Source organism: Athene noctua, chromosome 2 (assembly GCF_965140245.1).
Source record: "Athene noctua chromosome 2, bAthNoc1.hap1.1, whole genome shotgun sequence".
Taxonomy (NCBI): domain Eukaryota; kingdom Metazoa; phylum Chordata; class Aves; order Strigiformes; family Strigidae; genus Athene; species Athene noctua.
This window is the reverse complement of record NC_134038.1, coordinates 137,095,954-137,112,194: the sequence shown is the minus strand read 5'-3', so window position 1 is coordinate 137,112,194 and position 16,241 is coordinate 137,095,954. Positions and strand designations below refer to the sequence as shown.

The window sequence follows — 16,241 nt, the reverse complement described above, 5'->3', positions numbered from 1 at the left end:
CACTCTGGGTCCTGAGTCCCCTGCTCTTACGGGTCAAGCAGTGCAGTCCAGGCTTGAAGAGCAGAGTGCAGCTGGAAAACTGTTTCTTGCCCTCATACAGAAAAATGCCACATCTCTCAGCAGTCACACATGTTCACGCACTGGTCACCTCCATAGCTGATGTCTTCACAAACTCTTTTTCATTCACACGTTCACACTTCACACTGTGAGCTGACATACCATCAGTCACTTCTTTGCACCATTAAGCACTTGTAAGTTTACATCTTTCTTACTAAGTAGTACAGCAAATGAAAAGCTTAGCTTCTGATTCTCCCTATACATAATTCCCTCTTTTTGCAGCAAAAGGGTTTCATACCTTTCCCCTTTGCCACTGATCAGGATGGCTTTATATCGCACATGCATTGATCTCTCTTCTCTTGCGGATGATCATTCTTCTGGATTTGTCCAGGTAAATTCCTAATTAATAGGGCTGTCCTATCAGAAACTTCGTTTGGGATGCTGTTTCATCACAGAATGTACCTATGGAAAAGGGGGAGCATTAGGTTTTCTTATATTCCTAGTCTCATAGAAAGGCACTGGGGATTTATGCATTCCCAACACTAAGGCTAGAGCACAGGAGAGATGAGACCAAACCCTGGTGTCAGATCATGCAACTGTTCAAGAGGCACACTGCCTGGTATCCGATGGTGTGTGTACAGCTTGTCCCCAGCGTTTCCCACATCCCTTGACATGCTGACCAAAGGTGGTCATCTTTTTCCCAGGAATGTTTATATCTCCCCCCTTCTCTCTTCTTGGCTGGCCTGAAGACATGCCTAAGTCACAAGGGCTCCCTCATCATGCTTTCATACCAAGTAATGCTTTTGGGGGTTGGGGGGCAGGACTTATTTTTGAAAGTGGTTTTCCTTTTCAGTATATGCCTTTTTTGTCTTTGTGCCAGAGTAGTGTTGAAGGTTTTAAGGAGTTCCCAGAGGGAACTTTTAGGAAATGGCTTATTCTGTTTGCAGAGATTCTTAGCCTTTATATGACTTCTATATGCGGTCTTGTTGTCATGTCTCTGTCAATATGCTCCCACAGTGTCGAGAAATTGTTTCTCTTTCTCTCTGCCTCTCCCTTCTCCCAGGCTTTCATATTTCAGTTCCTGTGCATCAACTTGCACTCCTGTACTCTTTCCTCATCCTTACTTACTGCCTTCCACTTTATACAGCTACTGAAATTGTGGGGTTTTTTTAACTGTTTAAAGAACTGTTCTTAGATTAATATGTCACTTGATCAATAAGTCATCAGAAATTAGTGCTGGTAACAAATACACAGGTATTGTAAAAAGTAGACTTTATTTTTGTACATTTATTGGAATTTTAGACTATGGATGGATGCCTTACACTGGTGATAAACCTCCCCAATCCCTGAAGTAGAAGCCCAAGATAAAAATTTTGCATGTTTACACAGTGTGTTCAGTTTTTCAACATTTTGAGATGCAGCATGAAAGAAAAAACTTGTTTCCTTTGAGGCAGTCAGTACACATTATCAAAGATACTGTCTCTTATTAGAGATGGGAGGAACAGTGATATTTTTATACAGGTGTGGGATGTCAGATCTTGGAACTACAGTGTTGGGATTAAGTATGTGTTTTACTTTTCTATATTGATTCTGGAGGGGCATTAATAGTAGAAACCACAAAGTGTGGGTCTTGGAGGCTAGCTTTCACTGCCATCTGAAATCAAGACTTCTACATCCAACACCAGAGATTTCTGGTAACAGAGGAACCTGAAAGTCTGTCCCGTCCTGTAACAGCAGCGCAGCTGGGTGGCTGTCAGGCTTAGCCTGACCTCAGCCTTCCGTCCTGCCTGAGTGCAAATCAGCAGCTGAACAGATTGCCATTAGCTGAAGGCTCTTGTGGGAAGAACAAAAAGTACCAATTTACATTTGCAGTGGAAAAAAAGATGTCTTAAACCATTGCATTGTGCAATGTCAGATGACTTCCAGTTTCTATTCTGTAATGCTTTGATACAAGGTATGCTTCCTTTTTCCCATAACTCACCTACCAGAACTGTAACTGAAAATTCCTTTTTCTTCCAGCCACAGAAAAAAACAGGCCCCAGGTATCTTTTTTTCCCTGCATTTTAAACATCATAAAATGAGATCTGCTTAGGCTGCAATATTTCATATTCCTGGACAATTGTATCCTGTGGATGGACCCAAAAAAACTCCTGGCGTTCTTACGTTTTCTGTTCACTCCCCCTTTTTTTTGAGTGTGTGTATGTTTGTTTTATTTTCTTTTTAACCATATGTCTTGATGCATCTATTGTCTATCAGCATTTATACCCCACTACATGTAGGATCAGTGAGAGGATTCTGGAAAACTCACCAAACGATCTCTTGGTTTATAGCATTAATTTAATGAGCTCTCCTGCAGAAAAATATCTAGAATATTTTATTTCCTTCAGCTTATGTTTCTGGGATGCAGTAACTTCAGCATGTAAGACACCAGACATTCCTTTGAAGGCCTGCAACTCCTCTTTCTGAGCAGCTGAAAACGGCATTCGGCAATGGTACCTTGCCCATCCTGCTCTTCCCTTGCGATAGGTTTGCTGTTGACTGTCTCTCTTTCAACCACAGGATCTAGTTTACAGCTTTTGTGTGGCACAATCCATGTTCAAACTGCATCAAAACCAAACAGAACTTCTTGTAGCCAGGACAAGGAAGAGGAGAGACCTGAATGTCCTCTCTTGGGCTGTTGCTGTGCTGGTGTGGGCTCCCAAGGAAGGGTACTTTAAACCATTCTTGTAGATACTAAAAGGAAAGTCTGACCTGATGTTTTCTCAGGGAAGAGCAATGCCGAAAATGTTGGAAATACTTTAGATTAATTGTTAAAGGAAGGAACAGATCTAGCTCTTACCCTTTAATGATTCTAGTCAAACTTGTCTGAAAACAGGCTTTTTTTTTTTTAAAAAAAGTTTTTATTCCAGACCTTCTGAATGGAACTTACTGTACAATTGGCTCAGTTCCAACTGCAAGACATTTAATTATGTGAGTTATTGGATTTCACTATGGTCTGGGGCACTGTATTTTACTGCAACTGTAGCATCTGGTGGTTTTCCTGCAAATCAGATAGTAAGACTCACTCAGGATTGTGATGATCTTGGCAGACTCCATAAATTTACTCATAAACCATAGCTTCACTTTTTTTTTTTAATTTGTGCCACATCACAGGAGAAAATTATTAATCAATTATTCTTCAATGTTTGCCTTTTTTCAAACTGCATACTTGCTGATGTTTCATATGTTTAACTGTTTCCTAGGAGGGAAACACTTCCAGTAGTGGAACAGATTCCCTAACCAGCAGAGAGATTCCACGGAGCAGGTCAGAGGGGACTTTGATTGATGTGGATGAGCAGACACCTTCAGCCAGCTACAGTATGTCTCTTTTGTTGTTTTCTATACTAAGGCTCCGCACCTACAGTCTTTATTTCTGCAAAACTCTCAATAGTGTCAAGAGCTATAGCTACTCTGTAAACCCCTGTACACCATTTATTTTTACTTATTTTCTTATTGTTTGTGTTTTGCACTACTCTCAGGTCATCATAGATATCCCTGGAATCAGAACACAAGGGGTTGTCACAAGGTGCCCTGGGACAAACTTGCTGGCATATAAGAGAAGCCCTCTGTCCCTTGCCATAGCAAATGTGGGTCAGGCAGGTTGGAAGAGCTGGAATCATTAACCTTGCATGAATAAATACTACTGAATGTTTACTGGGTGTTGAGATGGGCAAGAGAAGAGACAAACTACATTAGCAGATGTGAGTAACAGTGAGCCTGGTGCTTGCTGTGTGAGGTGGGGAGCAGGAATTGTTTCCTTGGTAACCTCCAGCACCCCAGTAATATGTGCTATTACCTTGGCATGAGAAAGTGTCCAGCCTAATGATTCAGGCTCTGTCAGAGTTTTCTGCTCAGACTCTTCCTGTAGAAACATGAGGAAAAAAACAAACAAAAGCCCTAACATTCCTTTTGGGATCAGTTAATTTATTTTTTAATAGATGATAACAATCTGACTGTCATAGTGTCACAGTGCAAGGAAAGCTTCTGGCCTGTGGGCAAAACCAAAAGGACTTTCCAGCTGGAGCTTGAGCAGCCCAGCCCCATCTGGTGCCTCTGACCGAGGCTGGGTGGCTGCGGGGGAGGGGACTGCCCTGGGCTCACTGCCCTCAGCAGGTCACCTGGAAGGCTCTTGTCAAGACAATGCAAGAGCCTTGCAGATGGGTGCCTGGGAAGCAGGTAAATTCCACTTTGGTTCTTCCAAACTGGAACTTTTCTGGAATTGTGGAAAAACTTCATGGTTTTGGCTTTTTATCACATTTCATGACAAATGAAACAAAAAGAAAAGTAGTAGCAATTAATTTTTTTTTTTTTTTCTTTTGGGGGTGAATGCACTGTCATTCTTAAAACTGGTCAATAATTAGTAACCCTGGAGACGGAAGGTACCATGGAAAGTGTAATAATTAAGGATATATATATGCTGAAAGGATGGAAATGCTGAATTTTCCCTCTAAAATTGTCATGCATTACAAGGGTGTACAATGAAGGATGATGTCACGTCTGCATATAGAAAAATAATGGCAAACAAGTAATAGAAACCGTTAGCACAAAAAGTTGCAGATACTCTATTCGTTGCCAGAAGCCTAAGTCTTAACCACACTCTAAAACAGCTTCTGTGAACAGTTATTAATATAAAATATAAGGACATCTTGTCTTCAGAACAAATAGACATCACTGTTAATAATGAGTATTTTTATTAAAAAGCATATTTAAATATCACTTATACAGCCCTATTTGTCTATTTAAGTGCAGTCTCAGAAAAATTAGTAGCCACAAAAACATTTCTCTCCAAATTTCAAATTGTGCAAGACCTCATAAATTATACAAATGAACTTTTTAAATGGAAAGCTAGTATAACAAATTCCACACACACTGAGATAAATTGTAAAAGCGTGCTGTTATCAGTTAAATGCATGTGCACTAGCATGAAAAGGAATCCTGAATAATACATTTATCCGTACTGTCTACAGTGTTTGAAAAATGAAACAGTAGTTGTTTAATCCTTACAGCGAGGTAGACACAAAGGAAAGAAATCCATGGCATTTTATAAGAGGCCAAAGATTACCGGAATATCGGGGTTTAAATTCTACAGGATCTCGGCATACTCAATGCCAATTAGTTGTCATATGAATTGATAATGATCAGCACCTTGCAGAGTACGCTTTATATTCCTCAGTACTAATTTGTTACCACTCTTTCTATTAACAAAGATTCTTAATGCTACTTAGAAATCAATATTGATACTCTTTAAAAACCTGCAGAAGAAATATACAAATGATCTCTATGTATTTTAGGAGGATAGATTTAGTCACCTGTTATCTTAACAGACTGCCAGTTGGAAATGAATGGAATGTCTCAAGTCTCTGTGTTTTAGGAAATGCTTCTGTTTTTTCTTTTAAACAGATGTCAAGGAAAGTAAACTGCGTTTGGATATTGACTGGTCTGATGTATTCAAACACGCCCATGCTGCTTCCAGGACTAATCCTTTCTGGAATGAACTGTCAGCCTCCAACCCTTTTGTACATGACATAGCTGCTTCAAATAGAAATGAAAATAACAGATACCTTTCAAACTTGAAAGAAAAACCCCATTTGTTCTCTAAAGTTTCTAGCAACAGGGATTCTCTGGCTTCCTCAGGCGATGAGCTAGATATTGATTGTCTTCTAAGAAAGACTTCATCAAGAAGATCTGGACGATCCAGGAGTGTCTCTGACTTCCTGGACATTGTTGATAACCAAAGATTACATCCTCGCAAGACGATGCCTCAAAAACCTATAGTTTCAGACATGACACAGCTTCAAAATGACCGTGAAGCCTACAAGATGGCTTGGTTGAGTCAACGGCAACTCACTCGATCTTGTCTAGATTTAGAAGCCATGAGCCATAGTCCTGGATGGGCACAAACGCAAGCTACAGACATTCATGTAGTTTGTAAACTGAATTATGAAGGGGGTTCGGTACAGCTACCTGACTCAGATATCAACATTCATGTCCCTGTGGGTCATGTGCTGCCTGGGGAATTCCAAGAAGTTGGTTTAAAGGCTATCCTTAATCCTCCATCATCATTTAACAATGAGCTGTCTAGCACCCTAAGTCCTCTGATAGAACTTACGCTGAGCAACCTCAACACGAGGGAAGCCATTTTCCTAGAGGTGAAAGTTGCAGCTAAAGTGAAGAATGACCCACTTAGTCAAGTTATGAGTGATATTGTGTGTTTTTATAGTTTCAGTAAAGAAGGGCCTTTTAAGAAGCTAGAAAATTGCTACACTTATCAAGATACCATACAAGTGAAGCTAACGGACCTCAGTCACGTGATGTATGCAGTGATTGCTGTACAAGCTAACAAAATCCAGCCTCCAGCAACTAATGTCTGGGATTATGTTCATAGAATGGTCTCAGTTGGAATTTATGGCCCCAAGTATATTCATCCATCTTTTACAGCAGTTTTTACAGTCTTTGGTCATAACTACATTCCAGGAAAACTCACAATTTGTGATATAAAAAAGGGGGGAAAAAATATGCCTCCCGTTGTGTTTCAGCTGTGGGGAAAACATACATTTCTGCTTGAAAAGCCACAAGATCTAAACATTTCTTTGGTATCCTGTGATCCAGATTTTGAAGTGAAGATAGAAGACCAAAGCAAAAATATTAAAGAGGAGGATCTGAAAACTGGTGAAATGGTCCGCCAACAGTTCCTGTTTTCCATGCTTGGATGCAGGGAGATGCATTTCTTTGTTTTCCTTGTTCAGATTAAAGTCTTAAAAAGTAACCAAGTAACACAGTTCCATGTTACAACTCCTGATCCAGCTCCAAAATTATGTGGAATTATCAGTAGGCCAAAGCGCTTACAAAACCGCAAAGAAATCAAGTCTGCACCTTTGCTTTTAATACCAACAGTTAAATATCCAAAGTTTCAAGATAACACTTTGAGTGTTAATACTTACGGAGTGGCTTTGAAAACTGTGTTACGTCAAAATAAGATTGACTATTTGCTAGAATATTTTAAAGGGGACACAATAGCACTTCTTGGTGAAGATAAAGTAAAAGCCATTGGGCAAACTAAAATAAAAGAGTGGTATGTAGGCATTCTCAGAAAAAAGATCGGTCTCGTACGTTGCAAAAACATAAAAGTGATTTCCAAAGAACAAGCTATGGACACTGCAGACAGTGAACTAACAACCAGGAATCTTGCTGAACAAATTGCATTGCCATTCAAAAAACTGACTTACATCTACTCGGTTGTTCTGTCTGCAGTATCAGAGAGTGTTTGTGACTGGAGAGCTTTGGCTGAGGTGCTAGGATATTCACATATGTCTTTGGATGACTTTAATGAGGCACATGCTGATAAAGAATCAGAGAGAGTTGCGCACGTTGTGAAGAGGATGAAGGAAGACTGCCATGCTAACAGAAAAAAAAGGCTATTTCTTTATGAGCTCATTGTTGTAAGTATTGCAAGAATTAACTTGGTTATTGGGAATGCATTGCCAAGAAACTACTCAATAGTAATGTGTGAATAAGAAAACATGGTCCTGCACCCTGTGAGAATCTTTACAAACCTGAACATATAACTAAAACCGTAGACATCTGTAGATGCAAAATACATCCAGACTCTCATGAAGAATAATACTTTGATGAAACAACTCTAAACAGCATTCTGTAAATGTTCCAAGAGCTTTCTCATTTAGTAGGTTGACTCAGCTGACTTTTTTTTTTTTTTTGTTTTCAAACAGCCATGACTGAAATAGTTTTGTCTTCTGTCATGCAAGTCATCATGGTAAATTGCATTCATATTCCCACTGTGAAGTATTTAGTAACCTTACAGTGTGGAAACTTAATTATTTATATGTATTTGTGTACTCTAAGGTGCATGACTAAGTTAGCTTGATATATTTAAAGTAAGGAAATCCTGACCCACATGTTGAAGACAAGACTTTCTATCCACACATGACAACTTCACAGTCAATACTGTTGAGACCCAAGGACAATCTTGAAAGTATTTCAGTGCATAATTTCATGGGCCTTATTTGTAAGCCACTGGACAGCTTCAAAGTGATTCAATACTGCTACATGTGAATCAAAAGTGGGTTTATTCTAAATGCTTCCAGGTAATTGGTTGCATTGTTAATCATCTTAATTTACTTATAGATCTGTGTGCAAAATAATTTGGAATTAATGATTACTCAATGCTGTCTGTGGCACTGACTGAAAAGTCTACCAGCTCATTTAGGGACAGAAGAGAATTAAATTTCTGATATGAAAATAAAGTACTATAAAAATGGGTGTATAAAAATTCACATTGTAGCCTTTCATCTAAAGCCTTTTTACTATCCTTAATTGTAAACCTTAACAGGATTTACTTCTCAGAACTTGTCTATCCGCTTTGAAGTGCTGACAGCAATTTCAGCAGGATTCAGAAATTTTTGGTAGCAGTGGCCACTTCCAGCCCTTAAGACAGCATTAAATTCTATGGAATAAAACTGTGCAAGTATGAAGTACAGTTTAGTCTGCCATGTCTCTGTACAAAAAGGGGAGGGGATAGTTAAAGTGAAAATGATCCAAACTTTTAATTGAATACAGTGAAACAGAGTTCATTACAGAACAGGCAAAAGGTGGGGCATAATTAGATTAACAAGATGTCCCGTTTTGTTGAGACGTATATGATTTTGAGCTATGAAGTGCCGATGCAGGTCCCTGTCTTTGTAAAGCTAGACTTAAAGCTAGATATCACCCATGTCACTTTTGGGTAGAATTTATGGGATTTTTCCTTTAATTAATCTCCTATTTTTATGTTAATAGGGTTCTCGATTACCAGAGCGAAGGCAAACCGAACTTTGTCTCCAGTTTACCAAAGTATAGGAAGATTTGCTACTGTACACTATAGTCTGTTTCTCACTACTGTGCCTATCAAAAGTTCTACTGTTTGCAGTGAGAGTTTTTATGGAAAAATGTTTTACAATTAAATCACACTAATGTCTGATTTATGCAGAAATGCTTGATATTTTATTAAAAATCAGTATCTAAGACCCAAGGAAAATATGGATTTTATTCTTGATTTTTTTCACTGGAAAAGTCAACGTTTTCAGTGGAACATTTTGCTGTTAATTTGACGAGAAGAAAAAACCACCACCTATTTTTCTCATTAAATCTTATCCAAACAAACACAGAAAGGAGAAAGCAACATACTTACATTTCAGGGTTTCACTTCTGGAACCATTTTAATTTGTTTGTTATTAAAAGCTCATTTGGCATGGGGAAGGGAAGAGTTTTATGCTTGCACTTCTGCTTAATGGTCAGCAAACTATCAGTTCTGTGGGAGGAGTAAATCAAAAGGTGCTGGCCAATGTAATCACTGATTTTCCAGAAAAGCAGGAGACAAATGACCACACCTTAGTATAATAGTGCTCTAACTTAAAAATTAAGTTTAATGTCATACTTTTAAGAGGCTAAATTTGATGTCCCAAATATTTTTGTTGGAGAAGCATATTTTTTCTTCAGGATCTGTAAGCTTGGCAGGATCAATTTGATACTGGAATGCTGAAGCAGCTGAATGCCAGCTTAATTTTTCCTTAAGCTCGTGGGCAGTTTTCCTGTGAAACTGTTGGCAATACCTTTTTGTAGGAAAAAAAGTTACATATTTGTAAGAACACAGACAAAAAGCCTTCCTGTCTGCTAAGAAATACAGACTAGTGTTATAAAAACAAATTATAATGCTCTGTAATTAATGGTGAAGGCACACTAATGAAAATTATTGTTGCAGGCACTTTTGAAAATAGATTGCCAGGGTTTAGTGGCGCGTCTTACCCAGGACACCATCATTTTGACTTCAGCTGTCAAGCTTGGCAAATACTGGCGGGAGCTTGCGGAGAAGCTAGCCCGACTCACGAAGCAGCAAATTGAGGCTTATGAAATACCTCACCAAGGGAAAAATGGAGCAGTAGCGCTGGAGGTAAGGCTCTGCTATAATGCTATGTGAATACTGGCTCCTCTGCACAAACACAGCCAGGGATCCTTCTTCCTTGCTTTGTATGCTTCTTTATTTTTGCCGTTCGGCCTCCTTATTTCATTTGTCAGCCCTTCAAATTCTCACCAGCTTTTGTTTTCAGTCATCTAGATGTTCCTTTGAGGCCAGTTTTTCGGTGTTATTGTGCCAAATTAATTTGCTGCGGAGGTCCTGATCTCTGTCTTGAGTTTCAGCTCTTTACTCTCACTTCAAGGGCTGCTTCAGTCCCTTCTCTTTGTCCCGTCCAGTTGTTAATCTTACCCATTCCTCTGCCCATCTCTTTCATAACTGCTGTTATTTTAGACACAGGGAGGTTGACTGACCATCCAGTCCTTGCAAGAGCCACTTCAAATCACCTTCAGTGCAGCTTTTGCTCTTTGTGCTGAAAGAAAGCTCACCTCCACCACTAACACTTTTCACTTCTGCGCCTGTGTCAGATTTGTTATCATTTATCTTAAGTGGTATGACAAGAGTTTAGAAACTCTGACACCAATTCCCCTCTGTCTTATTGTATGAACATGGCAAATCCATGTTTTAATTTCATAGTTTTTCATTATATTTATCCTCCTTTGTAAAGCATTCTGCTTATGCATAAGTATTGAGTTCTAAATAAAGGTCAGGTTGTCCCCTCACATGTGTTTTAGTGTGTACACATCTAAGGAGTAATTTAGGTACCTAATCTCTAGGGCCATTTGAGGTGCCCAGAGGTACCCATGGCATTCATGCAATGTGATATGTGTCACAAGACTTAGGGTAGGTCCTTGTCCATGTCTCCAAGCTCCTCGCACACCTTTGCCTGGGCAGCCAAGTTGCTTCCTGTGTTTCTCAGTTCTTTAACACCAAAGCATGCCTAGAACCGCTGTTCCCCACAGTTATGTGCCGATGGCTTCTAGGTCCCAGGCTGGATTTTACCCTGAGCATCCTCTTTTATGATGCTCAGGCTGACCTTTCTGCCTTGCGTGCTTACGTTCAGGCACGACTCTCCCTCTGCCTGTATTATCCATCCCTTGCTTATTTCAGGTAATGCACATGGTCTAGCTTGAATTCCTCCCCTCTCCCCTCTCAGTACCAAAGGAATTTTTATTTCCCATTCAGAAGTTCACAACTACTCAAGATAAATTTTTTTCTTTCTTTTTCTTTCCCTGTTGCTGATTCTTCCTGTTCCCTGCCAAACGCATGCTTCATTCCACAGTCTGAATCTAGGGAGTGAGTCTTTCACCTCAGTTTTATCTCACTTGTGATGACTATCAGGAGATTTCTGCTCTTATTGTGAACGACCACCTCTTACTGTGTTTGAATGCTATCCCCTCCCCCCTGCCCTGATCAATATTTGACCAAAACTCCACACATTCACTTACAAAGTTCTGAACTTTCCTGCAAAATTATCTCGTTGCTGTTTGCAAACACTCCCTCTTCCTCTGATCTTGCTTTTCTCTTTGAGCTATTTTGTGGTTTGTTTTTTTTTTTTTTTTGAGTTGTTCTGGACACATGTGCCTGGATGTACCTTCCTCCTTAAATTTCTTTCTCATCAAACTCTAAGCTCTACCAATCCATGTTATACTACTCTCTTTTCAGTGAAGAAAAAAAAATAAAATCCCCCTGTTACTGGCTCTGGTTTTGCGCTAGCTTATTCTAAAATACTAAAATCAAACAGAACGTGAGTGCTTTCTGGTTTTTATTTTCCCTCTTATGTATTGCTTTGTCTAACTTCCTAGACTTTTGTTTTACTTACTAAGCTTTCTGTGTTTGTCTGACAAAACCCCAGCTTTCTACAGAAGGAATTATAAACCTAATTATAGCTGAACAATGTGCAACTCTACTGGTCTCCATGGTATTTGGAAATGTTTTCTCCTTAGCTAACAGGCAGCAGAACCAAAACAATCTCAAGCTCTTTTTCCTGCACTATACCTATTTATTTTTATATTAAATATATATATAAATATATACTTGTTGTGTTTTAAATGGGTGTCTATTTCCATGTAATCCATCTTCTGCCTCATACATCTTATTTTTTTTGCTTTCCAGTGTTTTTTACATTATTTCTATGATAAACCATGTACAAGATTCTCCGCCTTTCAGTTACAGTGTCTGCTGCCAGAAGATAGTACAGTCAAATTCGTCACAAAAGCCAATAATAAAGCATGTTCTATTTTTCAAGAGAATATTCAACAAGCAAAGAAAGATCAAAATTCAACTTTATTTTTATGTTGTTTCTCAAGTTTTAGGATGGGCCCATGGGGAATTTATTGGTTTAGTGTGAGTCTTATAACAGTGCTCGTCAATACAGGTGTGAATTCAAAGCACACCAGGATTCTCGCACTGGTATCTCATGTGAACACTCAGCATCCTTTAACCTTAAATTTCAGTACTTTCTACTGAATTTCAGTGCTTCCTTCTGACCTTTGAACTTCTCACTGCTCTGGTGAGTTGAACCTCTACATACAGAAAGCAATATTCTGTTTATAAATTTTTGTGTGTATCGTTCAGCAGGGATGTAAAACTAATGTAGCTAATGCAGTGTAAATTCATGACTGTGTGTAGATGCCCCCAGCATTGCTACAAGGTTAGCATTAGTCTGACTGATTTCAGAATGATTGCTGATGATCACATTTACTTAGCAGGCATAAAAGAACTCTGATTAAAGCCATTTTATCCCATCCTGGAGTTTTCTGATGGAAAAACTTTCACATTGATAGAAGTGTGAAAACAGGAAACCAAGAAAAGATGGGGGTAATAGGTTTTGACTAATTATTGATGATCTGAAAACATTAACCAATTTGTTACCCATCAAGGACTGTTCTACTGTCAAGAGGATTGACTGATTGAAATATGTTTCTGCTTTTAAACTTAATATTTTTCTCCCCAGATGATCACAGAGACGACCTGAGGTACATACAATTGGTGCCTAGATTCTGAAGTGCTTTTCATCAGTAAATTCCAAAGCACTTTACAGAGGATGTAGGTATAATTATTACATACTCAGCAGAGGCAATGGGAGCAGAGGGAAAACTTATGCATGCAGCTGAGATGAGACTTGCCCAGGATGTTGCAGTGATTTAATATTTTGCCTGAAAATCTGCTTTGATATAATTCAGGAATGTCAAATACAATTCAATTCACTCATTGCATTAGAGTATGTGGATGTGGAGAAAGGCCTTCCTTAGAAGCCTGGTTTGTGGTGTTACTTCAGTGCGCTGAGTGTGTAGGTTATTGATGAATTAATCAAGCATCACTGATGACCAGTTTATAAAGCTTTTCATCTCCTCATCCCCCCTCCCCCTCTTTTTCTTTCCTTTGTCCTAGGGGAAAAAACAAAAACAACAAACCAGTCATGACAGAGTAGAGGAAAACAGGGTTTGTATTTTAGGCATATTTCAGCCAGTTCTCTGATTGCACAGTGTCAGACTGACCTTCAGCATGTCAAAGCATAGCGTCTTTTCATACTCACTGTCTTTTCCCATTCTTGTGAAGACAGAAGGCTGTACTCCAACTCTTCAAGTATCTTGGTCTAACAGCAATATAAGTAAAGGAAGCAGGAGACAGAGAAAAGGCATAGCCAGCAGCAGAATATCAAGAAATCCCAGCTTGTCTTTTGGCTACCTTGGTTATCAAGCTAAAATTAGGAATAGAGAAAATTTTGGTCTCAGCATAAATACAGCCATGGACAACTGCTTTAGTTCATTAAAATTTGTAATATCTAAGCTTTACATAGTACATTAAAAACTTCTTTTGCAACATAGCCTGTCTAATAAAAGGAAAGAATTCATCACTCTCCTTCCCACCTACCACCAAGTTCCTTTTCTTTCCTCCTTTTATAACCTTAATGTTATGTCTTAAGACAGACATGCTTAAAGCGAGAAGTAGGCACCATTCATTATGGGTAAATGATGATACCCTTGCCTGCTATAGACCTGAAATGAGAAACTTCACTGAAAACACAGGCACTTTTTTAATGGCTTAAACTGAAGGCAGAAGCCAGGCTAGTCAGACTGTGAGACACATCACTGAGAATATGAGTATGACTGGTTTTCCCCTTTGAATATGGGGGAGTAAGGCAACAGAAGTTGAGGGAGATGTTTACAGATACTACAATAGGATAAATCTTGGGGTAAATTGAAGTTCTTAGCCCAAATATAGAGAAAAGCTCAGAATTATGAGGAAAGAAATTCTCCTACTACTCAGTTCTTAAAGGGATCAAGTAAATAAAGCTTAAATCAAGGAAATAGAGCTTTATGGTGTGTATTATTTGTAAATTAATAGGATTATATTGAGGAAATAACCAATTTCCTCCTGAATTATGCTCTGGAACCATGAAAACTGCTTTTCCACTAAAAGAGAAAAAGTTGTTAAAAAAATCTGGACTTCCTGATCACTTCTGTGTATATATATATACATAAATATGCACGTATCAGTCCATATGCTTTTATTACTATGCATAAGTATCTTTGATTTAAAACAGCAAATGCCAGAAGCATTTAGGAAAGTGATGGGTTTCTTTGTGGCTTTGTTTAGCATCCCTGCAATTGCTAACTCAATTTCTGTTTGCAAAACCTTTATTGCCAATGAGATGTGGGAAACTGGGAAGTGGATAACCCAGGTTAAATTTGGAAAATCAGCAGCTGGGAAAATGATCAGTTTGTAAACTGAGAAAACTTCTTCTGGACATCAGCACTTTCAGAGATATAGCTTGGTATCTGAATTATGCTGTCATACTTTAATTAATGTTACTAGACCAATGACAAATTACACCTGCTAAGGATATATTTGTTTGGCATAAAATAAACACACCCTAGTTTGAAATAAGGAGCACTGGTAACCTATCTTTTAATTTCCTTTGCTTTTTGCAGGACACTTTTTAAATTGCATGTCCTGATTTAAAAGATTTAACTATAAAAGCTTTTGACTCTCCTGCTTTTGGAGTGTTTGGTTCTATTTTCTTTTTTTTAAACAGATATTTTATAGATTTTATATCTTCATGCTGCTGTTATTAGAAAATATATTTGCAAAGATAAGAAGCATGTTTAATAGTTCCAGGCTAAGTAGAAGGACAGTAGGATGTTGATTAATGAGACAAAGGGAGTCATTAACCATCAAAACCACAGCCAAACTCCAAATAGGGAAACTGCCGCGGGGTGTATGCATTGCAAAAATGATGACGGGGAAAAAGTGTTTTCCTTCCACCCCTGTTCTTTGAATTATACTTTCAGACAGGGATGTATTTTGACTTAGTGATAATCATATGAATGAAGAATTTATCTTTCCATTATTTACCCCTCTAAGAATTTGAGAATTTCATATAAATGAAATACATAAGGTTACTGGAATTTTTCATACCAACACGCATGGCTAGGGATCAAACACTTTTTTTCTCTTTTGATTACTTTTCTACCACTGGAAAGATTTAGCTATTTTTTTTTCTCAATAATTCTGTTTCTAAAACTAAAGGGTTTTATTTTTTTCCCTTTATTTTCAGATGATGTGGAAACCTGCATATGACTTTCTCTACACGTGGGCTGCCCATTATGGAGACAGTTACAGGGATGTCTTACAAGACCTGCAATCAGCCTTGGATAAAATGAAAAACCCAGTAACAAAACATTGGCGAGAGTTAACTGGAACGTTGATTCTTGTGAACTGCATGGATGTGTTAAGGGCAAGTGCCTTCTCCAAAATGGAGGAGGGAGAATAGACCACCAAGATATGTTGTTGGAAAAATCTCTTTGGAAACTACTGCTGATACTTGTATTTCAATGATGCTTGCAGAACAGGACAGAATGCAGTTTGTTTTACCTGCATTGAAGTTGTGTCTAGCCCCACAGTTCTCAGCTATAGATTGCCAGAGATTCTTAATGGCTACTGAGTAAATAAGAAAAGAGTGGGGGATTAAACTACCGAGGTCAGCAAAAATGACTTGAATTCTATAGGGTCGTTTCTAAAACGTTTCTATTTCTGACTGCACTGACTTCTAGGTGGAGAACAGAACTATGCATGGATGAGTTCACCCTGTGGGGCCTAGGTTTACATGGTTTTCAGTGAGGTATTAAAATATAAATATTTAATACATTATTTTAATTGGTACCCAAAACACTCAACTCTAAGTCAGTGGGTGCAGGTTAGCCTAGAGAAAAACTTTAGGATTCTTTTCTCC

General features: G+C 38.5%; 1 protein-coding gene across 1 annotated transcript; it reads left to right on the top strand.

Moving 5' to 3' along the window:
* Window positions 1-379: 379 nt before the first annotated feature.
* MACC1 (MET transcriptional regulator MACC1) lies at window positions 380-15,782 on the top strand. Its single transcript, XM_074897499.1, has 5 exons — window positions 380-448; window positions 3,300-3,414; window positions 5,497-7,535; window positions 9,851-10,039; window positions 15,567-15,782. The coding sequence occupies exons 1-5, from the start codon at window positions 380-382 to the stop codon at window positions 15,780-15,782; spliced, it is 2,628 nt and encodes an 875-aa protein (XP_074753600.1).
* The last annotated feature ends 459 nt before the right edge of the window (window positions 15,783-16,241 follow it).